The sequence below is a fragment of the Abrus precatorius genome, unplaced genomic scaffold, assembly GCF_003935025.1.
Source record: "Abrus precatorius isolate BTA unplaced genomic scaffold, Abrus_2018 Scaffold8, whole genome shotgun sequence".
Classification (NCBI taxonomy): domain Eukaryota; kingdom Viridiplantae; phylum Streptophyta; class Magnoliopsida; order Fabales; family Fabaceae; genus Abrus; species Abrus precatorius.
The window spans coordinates 11,582,235-11,609,398 of record NW_020874428.1 but is presented as its reverse complement, the minus strand read 5'-3'; the positions used below and the strand labels follow the sequence as shown (position 1 = coordinate 11,609,398).

General features: G+C 36.3%; 1 protein-coding gene across 2 annotated transcripts; it reads left to right on the top strand.

The window, feature by feature from the left end:
- Positions 1–164: 164 nt before the first annotated feature.
- Positions 165–26,442, top strand: LOC113846361 (Fanconi anemia group J protein homolog). Of its 2 annotated transcripts, XM_027474522.1 has the most exons (28): positions 165–540; positions 613–697; positions 912–987; positions 1,491–1,555; positions 1,681–1,725; positions 1,817–1,917; positions 2,017–2,158; positions 2,388–2,449; positions 2,528–2,601; positions 2,693–2,763; positions 3,064–3,151; positions 3,222–3,294; positions 3,388–3,483; positions 14,324–14,432; positions 15,159–15,252; positions 15,344–15,427; positions 15,507–15,552; positions 15,622–15,663; positions 15,912–16,108; positions 17,165–17,209; positions 17,465–17,493; positions 17,592–17,713; positions 17,846–17,893; positions 18,861–18,985; positions 19,078–19,361; positions 24,769–25,633; positions 25,788–25,859; positions 26,151–26,442. In XM_027474522.1, the coding sequence occupies exons 1-28, from the start codon at positions 210–212 to the stop codon at positions 26,280–26,282; spliced, it is 3,603 nt and encodes a 1,200-aa protein (XP_027330323.1). In that variant the 5' UTR covers positions 165–209; the 3' UTR covers positions 26,283–26,442. The 2 variants fall into 2 exon arrangements, with proteins under 2 accessions (XP_027330323.1, XP_027330322.1); XM_027474521.1 differs by having other exon boundaries at positions 15,507–15,663.
- Positions 26,443–27,164: the final 722 nt, after the last annotated feature.

The following is a 27,164-nucleotide window of genomic DNA, read 5'->3' as shown; positions in this document are numbered from 1 at the left end:
AAGGAGCTTTAAAATTTGCTAGTCAAGGCTATAAAATAAAATTGCTAGTGAAAATTTAACAAGTAATGTTTTGTGAACCCGCAATATAGCCGCGTAATTATATTCAGAATCCTGGTTTCGCGCCTAAACGAGCACACCACTGAAGTAGAGACCCAATATGAAGTCTTAGCATCTCAGGTTCTGAAATTGAAGTGAATGTAAAAGGAAAAATGGTCTCTGCAACAAACCCTAACCCTAAAAATGTGTACCACATCGGAGGTCTGCAAGTGGAATTTCCCTACCAACCGTACGGGTCTCAATTTGCATTTATGGGCAGAGTAATCTCCACCCTTAACCGAGCTCAGAGAGAAGGCCATTGTCACGCTTTGCTCGAGTCTCCAACTGGCACTGGCAAGTCCCTTTCTCTTCTCTGTTCCTCTCTCGCTTGGCAGAACCATTGTAAATCTAAACAACCCCACCTCAAGCCCGCCCCGGAGGCAATCCCCGATCCTCTGGCTCATGGAGGCGGATTTGTTCCCGAAGAGGTTTCACCTTCTTCTGGTAACTATCTATTCTCACCGACATTTCCATTATTTGGTCTCTGCTTTTCTTAGCAAATTTTCCTGATTTCAGCATCAGAAAATTTGGACCGTACGCAATCTGAGGTCAACAACAAGAAGCAGAAGAAAAAGGCAGCACCAACTATATATTATGCTTCGTAGGTGTTTGCCATCGAGTTATCCTTCGATTCTCTTTCTCTTTCCCTCTTGTCGCATAAGTGATCAATGGTTAAAAATTAATTTTTTTTATTTAATTGCTATAATCGTTTAGATGATCATATTATATGATTCTAGAGTTTCAATGTCGCTTCCTATATCCTAAAGTATGGGTATCTTCACTTAACTACATCATTTGTTGTTCTATTTTATAAGGAGAACACATTCACAAATTTCTCAAGTGATTCGTGAATTGCGGAAAACTGCATACAGGGTGCCTATGGCTGTGTTGGTAGGTTGAATCCATTTCTTTGACATCACTGTTATTGATGATCTGAACTCTCAAATTTGTTTTCTGATAATATTTCGGGTTCTGCTAAGTAATTTACTTTTTGTTTTTTGCATTTTAACTGATATGAATGAAGTTCGTGCAAATACCATATCGTTCAGTATCATTTTGAAGAATTTTATTATTCACTAATCCTCTAAATTGATGTATTTATATACCCCCACCTTCCTTCAAATTTTAAATTTCCGCTGCAGATATTTTCAAACTATCATTAATAATATGCTGATAATTTTCTTTTGTTTATGAAGCATATTATATGTCAATTTTAAAACATTTTTGATGGGATACAATGAATATCCAATTATATCTTAAGGATTTTAAGTTAGGAAAGGTTTTTGTAAAATGTCATACCGTATTAGAACTCATTCTTAGATATGCATTGAGATATGTTATTTTCAGTATAGTGATGTGGATTTAGCTGAGTTTTTCCTACCTCTTGTTTCCAGGCATCACGGAAACATTACTGCACCAATACAAATATACTTGGCAAAGAGAATATTGATGAAGAATGGTTGCTTTTACCTCTAGAATACTTTATGATAATTTCTTTTCATCTTCCATGTTCATTCTGATGTATTTCATAAAATGTTCTCAGTATACAATCTTCATACTGATATTTTTGTAAAATGTTCTCAGCAAACAATTATTGAAAGATCAGGCAACCGGGTGTCCAGAATTCAAGTGAGTCTATGCTTATCCACTCATTCTTGCGGTCCATTTTTATATCACTCTTCCTGAAGTAACAGAAACGAGAAATTTACAATCTATGTAGAAATGCACATAAAGTCAAAGGTCATCCCTCTCTTCAGAAAGGAGGATGCAATGAAGTGCATGACATAGAAGATCTTGTAAAAGTTGGACAAGTAGTGAAAGGTTTGGCTTTTTTGTTGTTACTTTTGTCTTTTATTTCTTTATTTAGAAGTTAATGCTAAGCTTTGTTGAGTACAAGTCTTACATTGTCTCAACTTTCAGGTTGCTCTTATTATGCTGCTCGTTCTATGTCAGATGATGCAGAGTTGGTATTTTGTCCATATAGCTACATCATTAATCCAGTCATTCGGGCAGCAATGGACGTGGATATTAAAGGAGCTGTAGTGATTCTTGATGAAGCTCAGTGAGCTGTTCATCCTTTTCTATTTAATTGCAAAGTCAATGAGACAGTTCCTGGAGTCCAGTTTAATTGAAGTAGCATTTTTTTAGATTATATATGGATTCCCAATCTCTTTCCCACACCTTCAGTTTTATGCAAGCCAATATAGAGCTTAATGACAATTTTTTATGGTTTGGTTGTAGTGTATGTTTGTTTTTCTCTTTAACTGGTCTTACATGCTTGCACTTTGCAGCAATATAGAGGACATTGCTCGTGATTCTGGCAGTGTGGATATTGAAGAGGATGTTTTGGATAGTATGTTGTGAACCTTATAGCTTTTGTTTTCATTCTTAGTAATAATGGTTCTTAACTATTTGGTCATACCTTTGAAAGAATTACAAATGGAGCTCCAGCAACTTTGTCCTATAAATGCCACAATTTACCGACCACTATATGAAATGGCGCAGGTAATCAGATTAGATATTGGGTTTGAAATGTTTTACTTGTAAGTTTATCCCTAGTGACTGTATATCTACAATGAGTGATGCATATGCGTAGGGCCTTACTAGTTGGATGGAAGAGAAGAAAAACATGCTAGAAAAGCGTGATTTTCAGCACTATGTATCGTGGTAAGTTAAGGGTTTTGTCATTCTGCATGCCTTCTTCATTATTATTCTGTGAATGCAGTTATTCATTTTGTAATTTGTATCCTGAGGCTCTATAAATCCCAAGTATTATAGAAGTTGTGTGCTATATTTTATGTAAACATGCTTTAAAGAAAGCATTATATACAACTATAAATTGATTTAAGTTTCAAATAACCTCTAGCTTCAACCAAATTAATTTGCTGGGTAGAGCCTCATAAAGTAAAAGTTATAATTTATGAACTATATCTGGGATTTAATAACATAAGCCTTTTGTATGTATAGTTGGACTGGTGATAAAGCTTTAAGAGAGCTTGAAGAAGCAAATATTTCGAAACAGTGCTTCCCTATTTTGCTAGAATGTGCAACCAAGGTATATCATTTATTAGACATTTGGATTATTCTTACCTTTGCATGCCATTTAACTTGATAATTTGTTCAAGGCAATCAAAGTTGCTACAGACTTGGAGGCAGAAGCACCTCATTTAAGTGGCATGTCGGTGATAACACTAGAAGGTATGGTGTTATGGTTTTTAATATGTGTGGTACTGTATTCAGTTATTGACCTCAAAATATTTGTTACTATGATTTTTATTGATCTCATTCCAGGTTTATTCTCATCACTAACATATTTCTTCTCAAGAAATGGTTCTCACATGTTGGACTACCAGCTTGCTCTTCAGCGCTATGTTAGAAAAGATACTGGTAAGTAGTTGCAATTGCAGACAATGATATCTAGCAAAACTGCAAATGACATGGTTTTTATTCTTATGTAAGTGAATAGAAAATGGTTAGGAAAAAGGTTATATAAATAGATTGTTTTGGGTTTCTAATTTCAGATAATAGAATCTAAATATACAAATTAAAATCATTTATGTGGAGACAACATTTTAAAAGGTTTGTTTTTATCTTAAACATGAAGGATTAACTTGGTTTTAATCTTTTGACCCTTGTAGCGATACTGAAACAGATGGTGTTAGGTACTGCACAGGATAATACGATTATAAGAACTTAATTTATTATTAATAAAGGAAGAAAAGGGAGATTTGAAACGAGAAACTCTGTATTTAGTTGGTGAAGAGAGATGATGGCCCTTTCCTCTTTTTGACTCGGCAACCAATTATTGGTTAAATTGATTAATGGCATTGTGGAAGAAGGTTCTTGTTGAAATTGTAGTGCATTAGGTATATAGGGAGGAAGATAGATGAAAGAGAATAAATATTTTTTGAGATGTATCACATGTTCATAAAACCTAGATCCCTAACCCCAATTTATACTAATCATAATACTATTGAATTAAGAAACCAAAGTATGGTAAGATAGGGATGTGGTAACAAATTCTCAGAGATAATGATAAAATAAGGTAACTAATCTTAGAAAAGAATATGTCATAGGATATTTTTAAATATTTTTATTTATTCTAACACTTCTCTCAAACTAGGTGTGTGAAAACTTCTGAGGCGTATCGAATTTTCAAAAGGGATAGGTTTATATTAAGATTCCACTTTGAACCCTCATTTTTTTAATCAAGTCTTAGATGGGCTTACAAGTGACGTACGAAAGACTATTCTTGCGTACATGTTCTTTGCAAATGACATCTGGTTGAGGATTCAAGAGGAAAACTTGAGCTGTGTAGAAGTAAGATAGAGTATATGCATCGTAAGTTTAGCAAAACACAAGATAATCATGCGTTATAAGTTAAAAATGAAAATGATATTATCAATGTTGTCAAGTAATGGCCATGGCAAATGTCGGTGGTGAGTTTTGCCAAAACTGCCACAACCATGGCGGATCTACGAAGGTGGTGCCATGATGGCCATTATGAGCCTGGTGGCCATGGTAAAAACAGCGACCATGGTGGAAAATGTTAGTTTTTGAGGAAAAAATTGAAATGGTCCTCTAACTGGACCTGGTTCAAAGTGACTCAAGAACCTCAAAGCATACTTATCAATAGTGTTGCGATCACAGTGGCACGGACTGGTGGTTGGCTGCGAAATACTTATTGTCGTGGAGGTTGAGCCCTAATCGCAAACGAATGTTTGGTGAGGGTGTTTGTTTCCGAAGCTCGATGGAGAAAGGGAGCGAAATTATGATTCTGCCCGTGCTCCAGTGTCGTTTGGGCCTTTTTTAAGGGAAAAATGGACTTTTTGTCCCACTTAAAAGTTTTTTCCTTATCTTCTTGAGCAACCATCCTTCTACCCGGTACTATGCCTATATCCTCTCTCATGCTCTGTTTTTCTTCCTTCTCTCTGAAGCCAACTTTTCCTTTACAATTTTTGCCGGAGAAGTCCTTTCTTGCTATTTTCTGGCCACTCTGTGAATGGAGGGGCCTGTTTTCCGGCATCTATTTTTCATTTTGCTTCTCTGTGCTCTATTTTTCTGCTTCAAACAATGTTTTATTTGTCACTCTCTGTGCGTCTATTTTGCTTCTTTTGGTGCTCTGTTTTTCTTCAAAAGGTGCTGTTTCTCTCTCAATCTGCATCTTCTCCAAAGGCTGTGTTCTCTTTTCCATCATTTTCTAGCCATGGTATTATCCTTTTTTACACAGCCTAGAAAACTGGGCCATGTTGTGTTTTTCTATATATTGTAGTGTTTTTTATATATTTTTGTAGATATAATATATATATTATACTATTTTATTATGATTGACATGCTTCTGTCATAAGCTACCATGGCATCCGCCATAATTTTATGGCAGTTTTTTGGCCGTCTTCCATGACTTGCCATCCGCTATTAATGACATTGGATATTATGCTATAAGTTTTTCAGGTTGTACTTGAGATCAATTCTTCAAAATGATGGGGAAAATAATTGCCAATGTTGGATAGGCACACAGTGGATGCCCCTCAAAATGCTATAGCGGGATAGAGTACAGTAGGATAACTGCAATTTTAAAATTTTTATGAGTATAAAATATATACGTGCAAATAATTATATTTATATAAATGCTAAAAAAATATGCATAAATACAATATGAATAATTATCAACAAAAGGCATAAAGAGAAGACAGAAAGTGGATTTTCTAGGAGAACACAACAGAGGCAGTACTGTAGAATCATAGAATAGAGAGAAGAAAGGAAGTGGATTTTGAAAGTCATCGAAGATAAGTGACTTCCCTGGATTGTTGCAAAGCAGAACAAAGACAAGGATGAGAGGAGGGAGCATTGAACAGAGAAGGAAGAAAAAAAGTGGGGTTTGTCATGTGTCTGCTGCAATTGCAAAGCAGAACAACGATAGAGATAAGAGGACAGGGTGTCCAACACAGAAAGGAAGAAGAAAAAGCGTGGGGAAAAGTGAGGTTAGGTCTGAAAACTGATAAGACTATTTCGTCGTTAAAAAAACCTCTAGACTGTTGCATCTTAAGGGTAAAGGAAAAATTAGCTTATTTCTAAAAGATTAGAAAACTTTTTTACCCTTAAACCCTAAAATTCCTTCATTTTGAGGGTAGAAAAAGGAAAGTTGCTATCTTAGGTTCTATTGCGCTGCGAATACAGCTGTGATGGTTGTGATGGCTGCGATAGCATAAACGTTTGCTATGCTAGATCTGTGGCAGCTGAAGGCCGCTACGACACACATTGCCGCTATTGCGTGCTATTGTTAGTGTTGCAGATTTTAAACTCATTAAAAAATTTTCAACTAACAGGTTAGTATATCTATCAATTGTAATAAATGAGAGGGTTTTAGACCCTCCCAGTATCGTTCCCATAGAGATTATAATCACAACCACTTTTTACTAATGTTCCTTGAATGTCAAGCAATTCAATCGATAAGGGAATTTGGATTAAAAAATAAGTTGATTTATATGGATGAAAGTCCGAGACTTGGGTTCTTTTTTTGTGATTACCTGTATGTTCTTCAATTCAATTTTATTCAATGATATTAAAATAACTACCAATCATCTAATCAATTGTTACCACTCCAATTATCATGTGATAATGACGTCATTGAGTTACTAATTTAAGAATAATAACATAAAACAATAATTATAATTGACAAATAACATTAAACATCATATAATCAAATTGGGGTTTAAAAGGGGGTTACATCACAAGAATTCACTTCAGTCCCATTATGAGGTATTTAGTTATATATAGTCATAAATATGAAAACAAAAGTAACTAGACACAAAACGTCCATTATAATAAATAATAAAGAAAGAAAAATTTCCGTGATTGATCTACTTTAATAGTACAACTTTGTGATGAAGAAAAAAAGGAGACAGAGGGATATGTTGAGTGACCAATATCAAGTGTGTAAGGTCTGTTATATAGCGTGTATAATCCAAAAGGATAATAATTTGACCTTTAAAAGATATAATTAATCCTCCAAAACAGATGTTTTACCCTCTAAAAATATGACTTATTCATAGGGAATATATAATTTTCTATTGTTAAATTCAAATTTCAGATTTAAATTCAAAATTCAAAATTCAAAATTCAAAATTCAAATTCCAAATTTAAAATTTAAGTGTCATACCACATTTTGAAATCAGTTTAAATTCAAAATTCAATTTTAGAATCCACTCATTGTTTGCTCTTCAACAACTTTCTTTGTGATTTGATTTCTTTTAACAAAGTTGTATTGTTAATACTTTTAACAATATATTTAATAGAAACTTATTTATTTTAAAGGGTAAAATAACAATTATAATAAAAAAAAAAGGCTAAAATCTTTTAGATAAATTGACAGAATGACAATTTATCAGATCACTATAATGGAGAAATTAATGATTATGTTACTCAGAATACAAACTAGGTGGTTAAAGTGGAGAAAGATATCAAGAGTTATTTATAATTGTAAAATATCTATTAAGATGAAAGAAAAATTTTATCGTATTGTAATATGACTAACTATCCAGGCCTCAAAGGAGCAACACAAGAAAAAGCACGAGAAATGATAGGACAAACAATGATAATATATGTGAGAATAATAGCACATGTAGTGGAAAAGATGACGAAAAATTGTCTAAGGTGAAATGGTCACGCGTAGTGAAGACCCTTGGAAGCACAGGTGAGAAAAGTAGATAATATGATTTTTAATTTGGTAAAAAGGGACATAAGGAGACCTAAAAAGTACTTTAAAGTAAGTTATTAGAGAAGACTTTTTGAATAATAATATTTCTAAAAATTTTATCCTTGATTTAGTTCAATGATGTCGTGTGATCCATGTAGTCGATCTCACCTAGTGGGATAAGACTTGTGATATTTTTTGTTGTTGTAACACTTCTCTCAAACTAAAGCTTCTTAAGCTTTTAGCTTGTTACAAGTCAAACAATAAGACAGACATAAAAAAATTAAGGTAATTCTCTCAGACCCTTGGGGCCAGTTGATACTTTTAGAATTTAAGTTGCGGGACCAGCTATTTTTTTTTAATTTTGAAAAACTTGCAAAGACAAATAAATCTCTACAAAATTCATAGGCATGGTTGTTAAACTCGCATTTTAACTCGTAAACTTGTACGAGTTTATGAACTTAGGTAAGAAAATTGTGTTAACTTGCATGTAAACTTGTTTTTAGGTAAACTTGGATAAACTTGTGAGTTTACATTTGATTTTGAGTTTAACAAAACAAAGAGAAAATCATTTTTTCTTACCAAAATAATACCATTTAGTATCAGGGCACCACTTTTCTTCCCTTTCTGCAAGTTGTGAAACATAACTTTTACAATTAAGGGTACCAAAGTCACATTATCATTATATGATTTGGTTATTTAAGTATGATTGTAATGATATAATTATGCTTTATTTAATTATTATGGCATTTTAAATATTATTTTTGTGTGAGGTAAACTTTTATGAGTTTATGATTCAAGTTTATGAGTTGAGTTTATGGATACCCCATTAGTTCACGTAAACTCATGATACCTTGGTCATGGGACCTTTTGATATTTTTAGTAAAGTCACGAGGGAGACTAATTTTTTTGGGAAAGCTGCATTGCTAGGCAAATCTTTGGGAATGTGTTATGTTCACAAGAAAAGAGGGAAGAAAATACAATCTTTATTAATTCTTTATTGAATTGATGAATTTTCAGTGTACAATCCTTTACCCCAGAGCAATGCTCCTCAGAATTTTCTCTGTCAAGTTTAGAAACTAACTTTCAAAACAGACTCCTAACTAACTCTCCCAACTACTATTTATAGTTGGAGCTTGAAACAGAAAAATAACTCCTAACTGTTAGCTGTCATTATTAACTGCTTTTTTTTTTCTACAGTAAACCAGCCTAGGCTTGGCCTTGTCTGAGTTAGTATTTACAAAGATATTAGGGTTAGGATCCTGACTCCTATCATTCTCCCCTTCTAGAAGAATAGACTTGCCCTCAAGTCTAAAGTGAGGGAATTGGCTCAGCAGCACAAATTCATTCTCCCATGTGATGTCCTCTAGAGGGTAGTGCTTCCATTTGATCAGCCATTGCTTGCAAGGAGTGTCGCTATTAATAACTTCTCTTTGGGCTAGAGTAGCTTCAGGTTCAACTGTAGCTTCGAGTTTGACTTCAAGTCCACTAGGTAGGTCAGGAGAGGTAGTGTAGTTACCAACGACCCTTTTTAGCTGTGAAACGTGAAATACCGGATGCATTCTTGAGGTCTCAGGCAACTGCAGCTTATAAGCTACCTCACCAATCCTCTGCAGAATCTTGTAGGGCCCATAGAACCTAGCAGCAAGTTTAGGATTGATCCTCTTGGCCACTGTTTGCTGCCTGTGGGGACGCAGTTTTAAGAAAACAAACTCTCCAACTTCAAAGGATATTGTTCTTATTTTCTTGTCAGCAAAATGCTTCATCTGCTGTTGGGCTTTGTGCAAGTTAAACTTCAACTGAGATAGAGCTTCATCACGGTCTAGTAGATCACTGGCTACAGCTTGTACCTTGGTTTCTCTAGGAAGGAACTGGGTAAGTCTTGGAGGAGGTTTGTCATAAACAATTTCAAATAGAGTAGCAGCTGTGGCAGTATGGAAGGATGTGTTATACCATAATGCACCCATAGGGACCAGTTCCTTGGCTGCTCAGAAGCAAAGTATCTTAAGTATGTCTCAAGGCACCTATTTATAATCTCTGTCTGACCATCTGTTTCAAGATGATATGAGGAGCTCATTTTCAGCTTGGTCCCCTGCAATCTAAAGAGCTCTTTCCAGAAAGAGCTGATAAAGAGTGGGTCCCTGTCATGGTAGTCAAAATCGCGAGTTAACACGTAAAATCGTACAATTTTACGATTTGCCGCAGGTCCAACGATCCTAATTCTGGGTTGGAACTCGTTTTGGTGGGATCTCAGGGATCGCACGATCTTCCTCGTGAAATCGTGGAATCTGCGATCCAAGGCGAGTTGTTTCTGCCCTATTTTTAGGGTTTTTTTTCACTCCTCTCTCCGATTTCTTGCCTCTTTGCAACGTGCGAAGTGCACTTCTCTTCTTCCTTAACACAGCGAATCTGTTCATTCCAAAATCGCCTCTTTCTCCACCATTTTTGGACGCGACTAGGACTTTGCAACTTCGTTCCTCTGTTCTACTATCTCTATAGCTTTCTCTCTGATGATTATGTCTGCTTTGGCGACCTTGTCATAGCGGAGCGTTTTGCTGTGGTGGCCATCGCAGCTCCAACGTAGCCTAATTCACAGTGTGACTGGAGTAAAAGTTATTTAGGGTTTAGGGTTTTCTAAGGGTAAAAATAAGACTTCTTATCATTTAAAAATAATTTGGCTTTCCTTTTTTACCCTTAAAGTGGCTCTATTTTAAGTTTCTTTAAGGATAAAATAGTCTTTAAGGTTTAGGATTTATGAAGCAGATTTTAGGGTTTTTTAAGGACAAGACTTCTCATCATTTAAAAATAATTTAACTTTCCCTTTTTACCCTTAATGTGGCTCTGTTTTAAGTTTCTTTAAGGATAAAATAGTCTTTTATCAGAATACAATACTTAATCTATCTTTTCCCTCTCTGTTTCTGTTCTTAATATCTCTGTTTTGAGGTGGGGTGACTCACTTCTCTCATTTGTCCTCTGGCCTTTATATTTATACTATTTTACATGTATTTATACAATTTTGTAGGATCTTCCGATTCGTGTTACGATCCTACGAGTTACGATTTTTCATCTCCTCTCTGATCCTACTTAGAATCTCGATTTTAACTACCTTGGTCCCTGTCACTCACAATTGAAGAGGGAATGCCATGCAGACGAACTATTTCTTTAGCAGAAACCTTAGCTACTGTTCTGGCTGTATAGGGATGTTTATGTAGTATGAAATGCCCATATTTGGACAACATATCTACTACTACCAAAACCGCCTCATAGCCTTTAGATTTTGGTAGCCCTGTAATGAAATGCAATGAAATCCAATGAAATGTCATCCCATACCATAGAAGGAAAAGGTAGGGGCTGAAGTAAACCTCCTGACAAACTATTTCTTTGGCAGACATCACAACTTTTGATAAATTCTAGGACCCTCTTTTTCATGCCCACCTAGTAAATATTTCGTGCAATCCTCCTATAAATGTTTAGAAAACCTGAATGCCCATACTCAGGAGAAGCATGGAATTCCTTCAGTAATTGAGGAATGTAAGAGGAAGTAGATGGTAAACTATGCTCCCTTTATGTAGTAAGATCCCATTCTGAATAGAATAACCTGTCCTTTTTTCGGAATTTTCCTATAAATCAGTCTTCATCTTTTGAATAAATTCATCCTCCTTTATCACTTTCTGAAGTGCCTCACCTTGGAGCCATAAAGGATAGGACAAGATAGCATTTAGCTCAACATCCTCGTAGATTCGTGAGAGGGCATCTGCTGACTTATTTTCAGTACCAACCTTCTAAACTAATGTGAATTGGTATTTGAGTAACTTGGATAACCAATTTTGCTGAGCAGAGGTGGTAATCTTTGATGGAACACTTCCTTCAAACTCTTCTGATCAGAAAAAATGGTGAACTTTCTCCCGATCAAATAATGACGCCAATGCTAGATGGACAAGACCAGAGCCATCGGCTCCCTCTCATAAGCTGATTTAGACAATTAACCCACAGAAAGGCTCCTATACCACTCCCTGAGGCATCACATTCAATCTGGAATTCTTGTGAAAAATCAGGCAATCTCAACACAAGAGCAAAGGTGACTACTTTCTTCAATTTCTGAAAGGCTTGTTCGGCCCTTGGATTCCACACAAAGGCCTCCTTCTTAGTTAACTCGGTGAGAGGTTTAGCTATCTTCCCATAGTTCAAAACAAATTTCCTGTACCTTGTCAGCCCAAGGAACCCTCTCACCCCCTTCACATTCTTAGGGTTGAGCCAGTTTAAGATGCTGCTGACCTTGGCAGGATCCATTGTCACCCCATTTTCAGAAATCATATGCTCAAGATACTCAATTTGACTTCTACCAAAACTACATTTTTTCATATAAGCAACAAACTGATTTTCCCTGTGGACTTCCAGAACCTTAGAAAGATGCAAAATATGTGCAGACCAGTCCCTACTATAAACTAATTTGTCAAAAAAAAAAATCAGTATAAAGTGACGAAGGGAAGGTCTGAAAACCTGATTCATAGTAGACTGGAAGGTGGCTAGTGCATTCATTACGCTGAAAGACATGACTAGGTACTCATAATGACCTTCATGAGTTCTAAAGGCTGTTCTACCAATGTCTTCCTCCTTAACACGTATCTAATGATATCCTGAACATAAGTCCAGTTTAGAGAAAAACCTCATCAAGCAACTCATCCACCACTGGAATTGGGAACTTGTCTGGAACTGTGACCTTATTTAACTCCTTATAGTCCACACACATTCTCCATGAAGAGTCTTTCTTGACCAAAATAACTGGGCTAGAGTAAGGGCTGGTGCTATGCCTTATTACCCCAACATTCAGTAGTTCTTTCACTTGCCTGTCTATCTCATCCTTGTGATGTTGGGGGTATTTATATGGTCTGACACTTACTGGACCAGTACCTGGGTATAATACAATAGAGTGCTCAATGGCCCTCTTGGGAGGTAATCCCTTTGGCTCCTCAAATATAATTGTATGCCGCTGCAGTAACCCCTGCAGCTCATCTAATTGCTGAGGTTTCAACTCACTGTCATCAGCAAAAAATTCCAGAACTCTCTTTCCAATTTAGGCCTTCAACTTTGCAAAGTTGACCATCTAAAAGCTCATTGAAGGTAGGACAACATTCCCTTTTCCACCACTAATGCCCTTCAGCTCCACTGGCCAACCATCCACTTGGAAAGTCATAGAGAGATCCTTCCAATCAATTATCATCTTCCCTAATGTCTTTAGCCAAGCAATTCTCAAGATCATGTCCAGGCCCCCTAGTTCAAGTACATGTGCATCAATCTGAACCTGAATAGCACTAGGGTTTAGATGAACTTTAGGACAAGTCCACAAAGTTTTAACTGTATGACCATCTCCCAATTTCACTCCATTACCTTTTTTTGTCTCCCACCTTTAGGCCAAGGCTTGGACCACTCTTGGAGATCTAAAGTTGTGACTGGCCCCACTATCAACCAGCAAGATTATTGGTACTTCTCCCAACCTGCCTCCCATCCTCCTAGTCATCGTCTCCATAAAAACATCTAATCTTTCCTCCAAGGAATTCATTCTTTCCTCAAAAGTGTCACTGCAATGACTTTCATTTGCACCACGCTTTGTCATCTTGAAATTCTTGCTGATCAACACTTCTCTGTTTCTTCCCCAACCGAATCCGGCAGGTTGGACCAGCGTTATGTTCACAAGAAAAGAGGGAAGAAAATACAATCTTTATTAATTCTTTATTGAATTGATGAATTTTTAGTGTACAATCCTATACCCCAAAGCAATGCTCCTTAGAGAATTTTCTCTACCAAGTTTAGAAACTAACTTTCAAAACAGACCCCTAACTAACTCTCTCAGCTACTATTTATAGCTGGAGTTTGAAACAGAAAAATAACTCCTAACTGCTAGCTGTCATTATTAATTGCTTTTTTTTCCCTAGAGTAAACCAGCCAAGGCTTGGCCTTGTTTGACTTAGTATTTACAAAGATATTAGGGTTAGGACCCTGACTCCTATGAGAATGCCATGAGGCCAGATGTTTTTTTGGGAAAGCCACATTACCAGGTAAATTCCTGGAGAAATATGGGGCCCCAGACATTGTTTTTGGGAACGCCGTGGGGCCAGTTGATATTTTTGACAAAGTTATGCAGCCAGATCAAATTTTTTGGAGAAGCTGCATTGCCTGACTAATTTCTTCAATCTCAATGAGGATTTGAAGCGGGTATATGGAGTTTTAGGCATAGAGGGAGGAGGCAATAAAAGAGAGTTAATATTTAGTGAGATGTGTCATAATGTTATGGGATGTCCATGAAACCTGCACTAACACTTATTTATACTAATCGTATACTCTAAACCGTAAATCCTATTTAATTAAAAAAATTATAATAAGATATGAAAACATGGTGACTAATCCTCGAAGATAAGACACAATAGGATAATATTTTTAGATACTTTAGCAGTTCTAGTTGTTAGTATATATCTTTTGTTTCTGCCTAAGTTATTACTGCATTATTACAATTCCTATCCATTGGTTCTATGTCAGGAAGAGCTTTTGGAAATTGGACGTATGCTTTAAGTTTGTGGTGCTTGAATCCAGCAGTTGTGTTTAAAGATGTTGCTGATCTTTCTTTATCAATCATCTTGACTTCTGGGTAAGTGTAGTGAATGGGCACCCAGGGCCAAACCCAAGTTATACATTTTCATGACAGAATTCTGTTTATTTTTTCTTCTGTTCTGAGAATGTATCTCCAAATATGTTCCTACATGGCGCATGCAAATGAAAAATCAGTTTATGGAGTCTGAGCATTCCTACTGAGAAGCAAGAGGGCAGGCTGGGATTTTATGGGCTGACCTGATCAGCTGGACTGATATGAGCCAGTTATGTCCAAGCCACTTAAGCCAAGTTTAATATAAGCATTTAAGTATATGGCCTGTCCAGTATTCCAGTAATGGCTGTCTCAAATATTGTGTTAAAACTTCCAAATTGTATTTGAACAACTTCTTCCCTTGTCTGAGCATGCTTAATAATATATGTAAAGATGGCCAACTATATGTCTGGGTGGGTGGTGGAAATAACCTGTTTGCTGTTCTGTAAAATACGTTTGTTGGAATACAGTTCCAGTGGGGCATTGCTACCACAAACATTCATGGTAAAGGAAAACTTTCACCAAATAATTGAAGTTTGATATACATGATATGCCACTTTGATACAAATTTTAATTGCTAAAATGAGGGGGAGTCTGCCATTTTGATTCTTAACTGCTACCACACCCAGTGTGAGGGCCAAAAATTACTGATAAGTGAGCTCAGTTCTCACAGCATCTCTACTTCCTAGCTTCATCATAGTATCATTTATGTACTGATTTTTGGTATTTCAGGACACTGTCACCAATGACATCCTTTTCTTCTGAGCTTGGAGTTCATTTTGAAACTAGTCTTGAAGCTCCACATGTCATTGATGTTGACTCACAGGTCTTGATTGCTACTCAATTATCCTTAAAGTTCATTAGTCCTTTTAGCCCTGTAAGTGCTTGTTCAACAAGTTATGACCTCTTGAATTTAGGTGTGGCCTGCTATAATCTCCACTGGTCCTGGTAATTGTCCATTAAATGCAAGTTACAAAACAGCTGACGGATATGCATTCCAGGTAAGCTTGCTCAACATACATTTTTCACATTACTATTTTTGCCTCTAGAATACATCGTTTATTCTATGCTATTATTTAGGATGCAGTTGGAAAATCTTTAGAGGAAATCTTCAAGATTGTTCCAGGTGGATGTCTTGTGTTCTTTCCAAGTTATAAATTGATGGAAAAGTTATGCAACCGTTGGTCTGAAACAGGTCAATGGTCTCGATTAAATGCAGAAAAGTCCCTTTTTGTTGGTGAGTTATCCTTATCTTCTTCCAAATACTTGTGTATTGTGGATTAGGTGTATGATCTAAGTTTCTGTGGATACTTTTGCTTTTACTTTTCCTCATCCTTTTTCTGCACAAGGCATACATCTGCACAATACAAACATTAGTTGAAAGGTCATTACTTTGAAATTTATATCTGAAGTTGATCTTCTTGTCTTGGCTATATTTTTTTGGTTGTATTAAGAGTTTGTATCATGTTGGTACTTGGTATGCAGAACCAAGAGGAGGAAGCCAAGATGATTTTGAACTTGCATTAAAGGGGTATTATGATTCAATTCATCATGGCAAAAGACCTACATTGGGAAGGAGGCGAAGAATTAGGAAAATTGATCTGAATCATGTCCATGCAGTTGATTCACTACAGAATTCTAATAAAGAAGGAGCTGCTTTACTTGGTGTTTGTCGAGGAAAGGTGCATCAAAATTTGCTTTGATTTAGTAGTGCTACAGTAATATTGGCTTATAGTTTTTCCCTAGGGAGTTTGATGCTTTCATTTTGCTCTATTTTCATTGCATTACTATCTTAGTGTAAGGTGTTTAAAGATAATTGTGATTCTTTTATTTTTTTCTATGTCTGTTTATAATTGTTCTGTTAAGTCCTTTAAATTCACACAATGGGGAAGGATTGCAGGCAAGATTTGATTTTAACTTCTTTTAATCAACTGTGGAATACTTTGCCAGCTTATGGCTATTGGCTAGCTGACACTTCCGAAGTTTGTGCTATTTAATTGAAATAAACCATGATTAAAATATATTTATAAAAAACAAATATTATACATGATAATATTTATAATAGTAACCAAAAAAAAAAAAAATCAAAGTTCTGCATACCCAGTTTAACAGATAAAAGTGGATTTCATTAGGAGTGTGGTCATTCAGAATACAATTGTATTCTGATTTTTCACTTCGTGTTAACATGTAGATGTTTCAATAAATTGTATATGTGAATATTTATATTGGTGGAAAAAGATCAAAGTTCTACTTACCCAGTCATTGATTATAAACACTTCTATTAACAACTAGATGTTACTAAAATTGTGATAGAGCATGTGTCATTCTAATCTTCACTACTAGTGGTCACTAGTCTGACCAGTTTTTTCACATGTTCTCTAATCTACAGGATAACAGCCATATACTAAATTGAGTTTATGAAGCACCAGCATCAATTGTGATATCTTAAGTTGAATAATTTGTTACTAATTTAATTGATTTTGTTTCTATTTGTATGTTTATATTTGATGAGGGTCAATTTAGGAAATGACATTAAAGTAGTTTGATGCGAGTGTAAATAAAACAATTGATAATTTGATAGTGCCGATAGCATTAGCCTTTCTTAAAATGTTGTTTAATGTAAGTTGATGACATGGCCACTCAAGAAAATGAAATCATTTTACCTTTGGCATAATTGTGTGCATGACCTTATTATACGATTCAATTTCAATCAACATAATATAATGCTTGTATTGCAGGTTTCTGAAGGAATTGATTTCTCCGATGATAATGCCAGAGTAGTTGTATCCTTATTTCCACTTTTAATATGTTTTTCACCTCTTTTGGTTGGGAAGAGATCTTGATCTCCCCTGTGGCTATGTTATATATTTAGAAGACTGAAAGAAGGTATATTCTCAGATTATCAAATAAATAATAATGGTTACGACTGAAAAAGGGCAGTTTGTTGGTAGCCTATAATGGGTTTGATCACATACATTTCAAATTTTGATAATTGATGTAAATGTTAACTATAGATTGTACATTCTTGACAATCCAAGATTATTGTTGGTATTCCATTTCCCAATATGTAAGAATCCTTTCTTTTTTTCTTATGCATTTTCTTGAATAAGGAATCCTACTGTGGGAATAAATTATCTGATTGCCTGATATGTTATAACTTAACAGAAATGATATTCAAGTTGCACTAAAGAAGAAATATAATGACACATACAAATTATCCAAAAATCTTTTGAGTGGAAATGAATGGTACTGCCACCAAACATTTCGAGCTTTAAATCAAGCTGCAGGTAAGACTTATTTCTCCCTCCCCCCTCCCTCCCTCTCTCTCTCTCTCTCTCTCTACACACACACACGTTCATATTCAAACCAAAGCTGATTTTATTTATCAAATTTTTACTGATTACCTTTATTTTCTTTAGGGCGCTGTATACGGCACAAACTTGATTATGGAGCAATCATTCTACTGGGTATGAACTGCCAACTATTTCAGTTCTATTTCTCATCCAATTTATATGTTGTTTAGAATTTAGAAAATTATTTTTTATATTTGGAAGGGTAGAGGTGGAATTCACTAAGTTTATGGAGCAATGAACTGCCAACTATTTCAGTTCTTTTTCTCTTCCAATTTATATGTTGTTTAGAATTTAGAAAATGATTTTTATATTTGGAAGGGTAGGCGGAATTCACTAAGTTTTCTGGAGTACGCAAAATGTTACCCCAGTGGTTGCTGTGTAAAGGTTTACAGCTGCATCAGACAGAAATTTAAAACCATTATCTTTACCATTAGTGATAACAAATTTGGGAGAACCACAAAGTTAGCTGATGTAGTTGGAGAGTCCAAGGCTTTATAAACCCTACACTGGAGTCATATTCTTCCTATGTGGGACTCAAGTCTCATAACCTGCAATTAGATCCTTACATTCCATACACTTTGTAGCCTCAGAGTCTACATGGGCTGGCTGTGCACTGATCATCCACACCACTCATATGCAGCTGAGAAACATGGTAGAAGGCTGTAATACCAACTGATAAGAGCCTTGGGAGAACCAAATCATAAAAGCTAGCCATTGTAATTGAAAAGCTTAAGGCATCCCTTGATAGGATATAATTCCTTTAATCATATTTTGAATTTTTGTAGACAGCATACCATTGGCAAATATTCTCCCATGAAACATAAAAATTATCATGACAGTTATTCCCATGGTGCAAGTGTGCAACCATGTAAGCAGGCCTTCTGTCTTGCAAACAACCATTTTGGTTTAGAATATAATAATCTAGAGCTTTTATTCATGTGATGATATGCAATTGCAATGCAAATATGCAATTTATTCTTGAACTAAGGTTTATTTTGACACCATTCTCTTTATTACCATAACTATTAACTTCCAACCATTTTTACTATCATAATCGGTGTAATTATTCTTGCGGAAATAGATGAACGTTTTCGGGAAGAAAGAAATAGAGCATTCTTTTCAAAGTGGCTAAGAAGACCATTGAGAGTGTATGACAGCTTTGATTTGTCATTGGTGGGACTAAAATCATTCTTTGAGGATGCCAAGGTACATGGTGTGTTGGCTTATCCTACTCTACCCTGTTCCTCTTCACGGTTTAGTGGGAAAAAGGATATTAATACATGGTCAACTTGCTGTAGGAACGTTATGGCATGAATAAAGTGCATGTCATGCAAAAATTGGGCTCAAATAGTGATGATGTCCCAGACAAGGATCAGAATATGAGGTTCACAAGGAAAAAAAAACATAAACAGAACAAGTCTGGTTGTGGAGATGGGAGAGAAACATCAGTGATTGAGAATAACATCTCTTTTCCCATTCTAACCTCTCAAGATCTTGGTGAGTGTCAGCCATCAGCCCAATGGAATAACAACACATACAATTGTAAAGCTCAACCAGAAGGCTGTAATCAGACAGAGCCAAGGTATATCTCTCTCTTTTTGTGTTGCCACCATTTTATTGTAATTGGTAATTTGGTATGGTTCACTTTTTCATAACTAAACATTTAAACCTAATGTTAAACATATTAATGGGACCTGGGGCCAAAATAGTCAAGATGGGCCCAGGAAGGACAGATCCTTCAGGTTTACACCAGTAAGTCTAAGGCTTCTAGAACTTAGGCAATCAGCAAAAGGCATGTGATTGGAGAGTGGTGGGGAGTTAGTTGTAGTGAGAGATTATGATGACAGAGAATATAGGACACATAATTGTGTTGAGAGAGGAAATATTGAGAAGCATTAGAATGAATCCGTGTATTTAGGGCACAATGGAGTTATTTAATTTTATAGGGAAGTACATAATTACAAAATATACAGTTACTATATTTATAAGATTTTAACATATTCTAACACTCCCCCTCAAGTTGGAGCATATAGGTCATATGCACCAAGCTTGTTATATATGTAGTTAATTCGAGGACCCCTTAGTGACTTAATAAATATATCTGCTAGTTGATCATGGAAATTGACAAAATTAGTAGATATTTCCCCAGATATCACTTTTTCTCTGACAGAGTTGCAATCAATTTCAATGTGCTTTGTCCTCTCATGGAATACTGGATTTGAGGCAATGTGTATGGAGGCTTGATTATCACATATAAGTGACATGTGTAACCTCTTTGAACTTTATTTCTTGAAGCAACTGCTTGAGCCATATAAGCTCTTGACTCGCTATAGCCATAGTTCGATACTCCGCTTTCGCACTGGACCAGGCTACAACACTCTGCTTCTTACTTTTTCAAGAGACAAGGTTATCTCTGATAAATATACAGAATCTAGAGGTTGACCTTCTATCTATGGAAGATCTTGCCTGATCTGCATTAGAATACCCCACAACTTGAGTGTGTCATTTGTCTTCATACAAAAGATCCTTTCTTGGAGCTTCTTTGATGTATTGAACAATGCGAGTCACTGCATCTCAATGTTCTTTACATGGAGAGTTGAGGAAATGACTTACTACACTCACTGCGAATGAGATATCTGGACGGGTAACGATGAGGTAGTTCAGCTTCCCTACTAATTGTCTATACCTTTCAAGATCTAGAAGAGGCTCCCCTTGACTTGGCAGGAGCTTGACATTTGGATCCATGGGAGTGTCAACTAGCTTGGAAGTTAACATTCCTGATTCTTCCAGAATATCCATTGCATACTTCCTTTGAGAAATGATGATCCCATTTTTAGATTGTGTTATTTCTATTCTCAAAAAATATTTGAGTTGGTCAAGATCCTTTGTTTGTTTGAAAATGTTTGAAGAGATGCTGCTTTACTTGTGCGATGCTACGATGATCACTACCTATGATGACAATGTCATCAACATAAACAACCAGGTAGATGCAACCGGTAGGTGAGTGACACAGAATGGTCAGCTTCACTCCAAGTCATGCCAAACTGTTGAATCACAATACTAAATCTGCTGAACCATGCTCTGTGTGACTGCTTGAGGCCATATAAAGATTTTTGCAGTCGACAGACAAGACCAGAGGACTCCCCTTGAGCAACAAAGCAAGGAGGTTGCTCTATGTAGACTTCCTCGAGTAGATCACCATGTAAGAAAGCATTCTTGATGTCTAATTGATAAAGAGGCCAATGATGTATGGCAGCAATGGACAGGAATAGTCGCACAAAGAGCAATTTGGCCACGGGAGAGAAAGTGTCACCATAATCCAACTTGAAGATTTGAGTATAGCCTTTGGTGATGAGACGGGCCTTAAACCGGTCAACCTTACTGTCTGGACCAACCTTGACTGTATACATCTACTGACAACCAACAACTGACTTCCCTAGTGGTAGAAGAACGAGGTCTCAAGTTCCATTATGTAATGTACACATCTCGTTTAGCATAGCTTGTTGCCATTCTAGATGGGCAAATGCATCACCTGCATTCTTAGGAATAGAAATAGAGGACAAGGAAGAAAGGAATAATAATAAGGAGAAAGACGATGATAAGTTAAAAAAATATAATGAGGAGAAGGATTACGAGTAGAATGTATACCTTTTCGAAGGGCAATGGGGATGTCAGGTTTAGAAGGCGGGATTGGAAGATGAGACAAAAGAGGTGGCTTCAAAGGTGAGTTCATGGTGTTGTTAGCGCTCGGTGGCTGCAATATAGGACAAGTACGATACTGATAGACCTGCAAAGGTGGAGGAGATGGGTGTGGAGGGGATGAAGACTTCTCTGGAGGACAGAAAAGGATTGAAACAGGAGCAATTGTGGATGGGGAAGACTCGAATGTAGATGTTCTAAGCCCAAAGAATGGAAAGGACTCAAAGAAAGTAACATCAGTAGAGATGAAATACCTACGAAAAGTAGGAGAATAACACTTGTATCCTTTTTGAGATCGTGGGTACTTGAGAAAACACACTTATGAGACCGAGGAGAGAACTTGTCAATGTCAGGACTAAGAGCATGAGTAAAACATGTAGAACCAAAGACCCGAGGTGGTAAAGGATGAACAGAGTGGTAAGGGTATAGAACTTAATGAAGGATTTTACCTTGTATAACAGAGGAAGGCATGCAGTTAATGAGATAACACGCAATAAGTACCGCATCACCCCAAAACTGATAAGGAACATGAGAGTGGAGAAGAAGAGTCCCGGTGGTCTCAAACATATGTCTATTTTTGCGTTTTGCAACTCCATTCTGTTGGGAGTATGAGGACAAGATGTTTGATGTAACACACCATGAGATGCCATAAAGGTCTGAAACTGAGTAGACAACTCACGTACATTATCCACTTTGTAAAGTGCGAATAGGGATACCAAATTGATTTTTTATTTCATAAAAAAAAGATTGAAAAATTGAAAAAATTTCTGAACATTTTTTCATTAAATATAACTAAGTACAATGGAAAAAATCATCTGTAAAAGTAACAAGTATCTGGACCCTAATGTAGAAGAAATACGACTTAGACCCCAAACATCTGAATGAACTAGAACAGAAGGGGACAAAGCCAAACTCAGTGCGACTAGAAAAAGAATTATGAACATGTTTTCCTGATTGACATAAGTCACAAGATAAAGACTCTAACTTAGAAAGACTAGGGTATAACTGTTTCATCTTATCAAGACTTGGATGTCCTAATCAAGCATGAATCAGAAGTGAAGATGTTGCTGTCGAACCAACAAGAGAAGGCTTGCTGAGCTGATAGGGACTCACATCTAGAGCCAATCGTCCTCCCTGTACTCTGGTCTTGCAAGGAAATTGAATTTTTAGTAAAAGAGATGACACAATCAAGAAACCAGGTAAGTTGACTAATGGACAATAAATTAAAGGAGCTCCGGGACATAAAGGACATTTTGAATAGAAAGAGAAAGAAGAAGATGAACAACAGCAACACCTTAGGACTGAGTTTGAGAGTCATTTGCCATGGTAATAAAAGGTAAATAACCAGAATTAGAAAGAGAAGAAAAAAGAGATTTATTACCAGTGATGTGATTAGTGGCCTCAGAGTCAAGGACCCAAGGGCCTGAAGAGTGAGAGACCAACGAAGGAATTACTAGTGTGTGCAACAGCAGCAGTGGAATTGGAGGCCTGACGATCTTTATACCATTTTAGGAAATCATAATAGGAAGGTGATGGGTTTGGATCCAAAGCCAACGATAGAGCAGAAGTGGACGAAGGAAACGCAAAACTTTGAGCCACCTGAGCAGTGCGAGGAGGTCGACCATGTAGAGTCCAACACTTATCAATTGTGTGTCCCGGTCGGTGGCAATGATCACACTAGAGACATCCTTTGCCACCTTTTTGCTATGGAGGTCGGTTGATGTTGCGAGAAACCAAAGCAAAAGAATCAATAGGAATAGAAAGCAAAGGCTTAGAGGAGGCTTTGGAGGGGACACGAAGGAGAGTCGTCCAAGTACTGTCTTTAGTAGCTTTTGTGAGGCTACCTAGGATTTGATCATGAACATGAGAATAATTTATGGGCAAAACGAATAGAGCAGGGACATGAAAACTTGTGATTTTCAAGTTCTGCAACTGGAGTGGCAGCAGGAGGAAGCAATTCATTGAACTCACAGAGAAGGCTAGACACCTAGCCAAGATAGGTCGACATAGAATCCTTAATATGATGGGCACTAAGGATAGTGTTGTTGGGCCTGTGTCCAAACAGCTTTGTGCGAAAGACATCATGAAAAGATGGGTGAATGGTGGCTCGGATAATACAGCACAACTGAGTGTCAACTTTTTTCCACAGAGGGCAGTCGGCCTTCGAGACATCATCTTCTGTTTGGGTGAGATGTGCCTCATAACTCTGTCCAACAAGCCAAAGTTTAATGTAAGAAGTCCAAGAGGAGTAATGCTTACCATCCAACTGCTCAGAAGAGAGAGGTGCAGTGACATAGTTGGCAAAAATTTGAGTGTCAGATTTTGAAGTGCTGGAGGTAGCCATTGGTAAGTGAGAAGAAAGAGAAAAAATGCCCAAACAATAGCAAAAAAGGGCAAAACAAGGGCGAATAGATGTTCAAACAATCAACTGAGACCAGATACAGGTAGAGGAGAGGGGCGAGCAAACCCTAGTCAATGGCGTTAGGAAAGGACGCTGGACGCGTCATCATGAGCGGAGAGAGAGGGTGGCGCATGAGAAAACATGACAAACAAGAGGGTGACCACAACGGCGGGGTTGTCGTAGGGATTAGAGGTTAGACAGCGGAGGCAGTGTCAGAACAATGGCGGATGGTGGCGGTGGCGCCAGAATAGGTAGATGAAATGTCGAAAACCAGAAATGAAACACAGTTTTTGAAAAAAAAAAATTGGCGCCGGTGAACAATGGGTCCACTGGAAAAAAAAAACACGGATTAGGGTTGCCTCTCCTTAGGTTCTAGATACCATGTTGAGAGAGGAAATATTGAGAAGCATTAGAATGAATCTATGTGTTTAGGGCACAGTGGAGTTATTCAATTTTATAAGAAAGAGTACATAATTACAAAATATAAAGTTACTATATTTACAAGATTCTAATAGATTCTAACAAATTGTATGGGGACAAAGGGGAAAAATTGAGAAGAAATTATTTCTGCTCTTCATCTTCATATTTTGATTCTATTTCTTACTTTTTTAACACATACTAAACCATTCCCAATAAGAGTTCTTTCCTATTGCATATCTGGTTTGAGGAATCGGTGTAGTTAATTCCTTCCTTGGTAAAATCACCACGTTGGTATATTTTGGCCTTCAAAGTTCAGAGACATGCAAGAGATATTTTAGGCACAATTGATAGTTTTTACTTTTTACACCATCAAATAGCAATCATATAAATTTTAATTTAGTTAGCAATCTTTTTTCATTCATTAAACAATTACAATATGATTACTTGTTGAAAATTATGGTTCTTACAGGTTCTCCGGGGAATCATTTGTGGCAATCAGACATGTTGGCAGTGATCCTGGTAGTCCTGATTGCTCCAAGTATGACAACTCTGGTTCTACCATAATTGAGTCCTTTGCTCAATTTCCAGATCACTTATCAAGTCTTCCAATGTCTTCAACCAATGGAAGTAAAAATTCTTCAAGGGCCCAGTCTTCAATAACAATAACTCCTGAAAAGAATGCAACAAATTATATACAAGAAATGGAATCATCTTTGAATTTAAGTGTCAATTCTCACAATCAGAAAAGGAGAAAACCCTTGGTCACACCATTTATAGACCTCACTGAAGAAGAAAATTATATTGCACCTTGTGCCAGTCCTCTTACACGGTACACAAAAAGCTCAGTGGATGTTAAAGAGATAACTCATGGATGTGAGAATGGTTTTGAGAGAACTTGGGATTCAAATTGTCCGTTACTGACCAGCAATATACCTATTTCATGTTCATTAACTGTTCCTCTACTGGACAAAAGGTTACAGATATTTTGTTCATTCTGCAAAAGTCCATTGGGCCGACCTGAGAACCATCTATATCTTACATGCTCGTTGATTACATCATCAAAAGCTCATTTAAGATCCCTTTTGAAACAGAGACTGAAAACTTATGCTACTGATACTTTAAAGAGCATACCAGTTATTATTACTGATCCTTCATTTGTTGATCAACGAATTTGTAATAGAACACCTAACAGTGAACCAGAACAAGGAATTTGGTGTCCAAAAGATGGGTGTGTCTTCAGCACTATTTTCTGTCCCTTCTGCAGTAATGCCAACAATTTGCTAGGAGTTCAGATCATGGCAACCAATTCATCAAATGTTCAGTTACTTAACAAGGTGACTTTTACAACCAGGGTCAGGGAACCTTTATTCACTTGTGCATGAATTTTAATATCCCTTTTTGCGTTTTTCTTTGACGTTCCAGTTCCAGCTTTGTCAATTTTGTCTGTTTCTGTTTTTTCAATTATATTTTTCACTAATTTCTGCCCAGATATTGTTTTACTTTGATTCTTTGGAAGTGAAGAACCATGAGGAATCCGGGAATGAGACTTCAGGGGAAGTGGTAAGGTTAAAATTACATGGCTTGTTAGTCTTTTCCCTGGCACTGATACTAAGCTGTTTTCTAAGTGACAGTGGCCAATATGTTTTCTAACATAATGCCAATAAAATTTATTTTATGGATGTGGAAAAATGTTTGAAACTTGAATTAAATAACAAAACTTCTCAAAACACTCTTTTTATCTGTACTTTAGAAATTGTTCTTCATGCATGCTGAAGTACAGAACTATATAATATATAAATGAGCTAGAAACTTGTGCGACGTTATATGCTAACATCTTCTGAATTGCTATAGGATCTGTTACCAGTTAATGACTCAGCTGTGGATGAAATTGCTGCCTTGAATTCCTTTGATAAATATTCTTATTTTCCCCAACCAGGGAATTCAAAAGTCTGGAAGACTAGAAAATCTAAGGTAAGAATTTAGGTATTGCTTGAAGCATATTTTGTTAATAGGTATACTTTGTCTTAGAGTTGTTTGTAAATGATGCAGCAAGGGCTTGCCTTGTGCAGCAAGCCAAAATAGAAGCTTGTAAGGCTGGAATTATAATGCAGTTTTTGCAACCATGTTATGAACACAGATTAAGGAGGGGATGCTGGTTTCTTAAAAATTGAATTAAAAAATATATTTTTTGACATCAATCACATTTAATGTAAATAATTTTTCTATTTGAATTGTATTTTCATATATTTCGTAGTCTATTGCCTTCAATTGAGTAGATATCAAAAGTTGGGAAACACCAGTCATTCTGGACCTTTCTGCAGTAGTTTTTTTTCCCTTCAGCAAGTTAAAGAAGTATTCTATTTCTATGTAAGTGTATCAGAAATTTACCAAAATAACAGAATGACCGATATTGCTGTGGAGCTTCTCTAAAGCAAGTCTTGCAATGGTGCTTTCTTTTGTGCATTTTTAGGAAGACGATTTTACATATCCTGACTCATTATAGTTGAGTTCTTCAGTAAAACATCCGATAGTGCACTCCTTTCCGCGTCGAACTAAGTTCAAGTAAGTAGTTGCGGACTTCTTGTGTGGATGTTTTACCACGGTCCTTGCAGATAGTAATATTATTACTTATACTAAAATTATTTTTAACTTAAAATGAAATTCATTATTATATTCTCGAATTGTAATGTGTAAAATACTTAATTAAGTAAAGATAAAGACCTAATTGAAATAATATAAATATTATTTTAAACTTTGCTTCTCTTTTTTAGTTGACTGCTATTTGAATTGGTAGAAAAATAAATAAATAAAAATTATTTCAAAACAAGAAATGAATTATCATGAAAGTATTAAGGTTTACCTTGA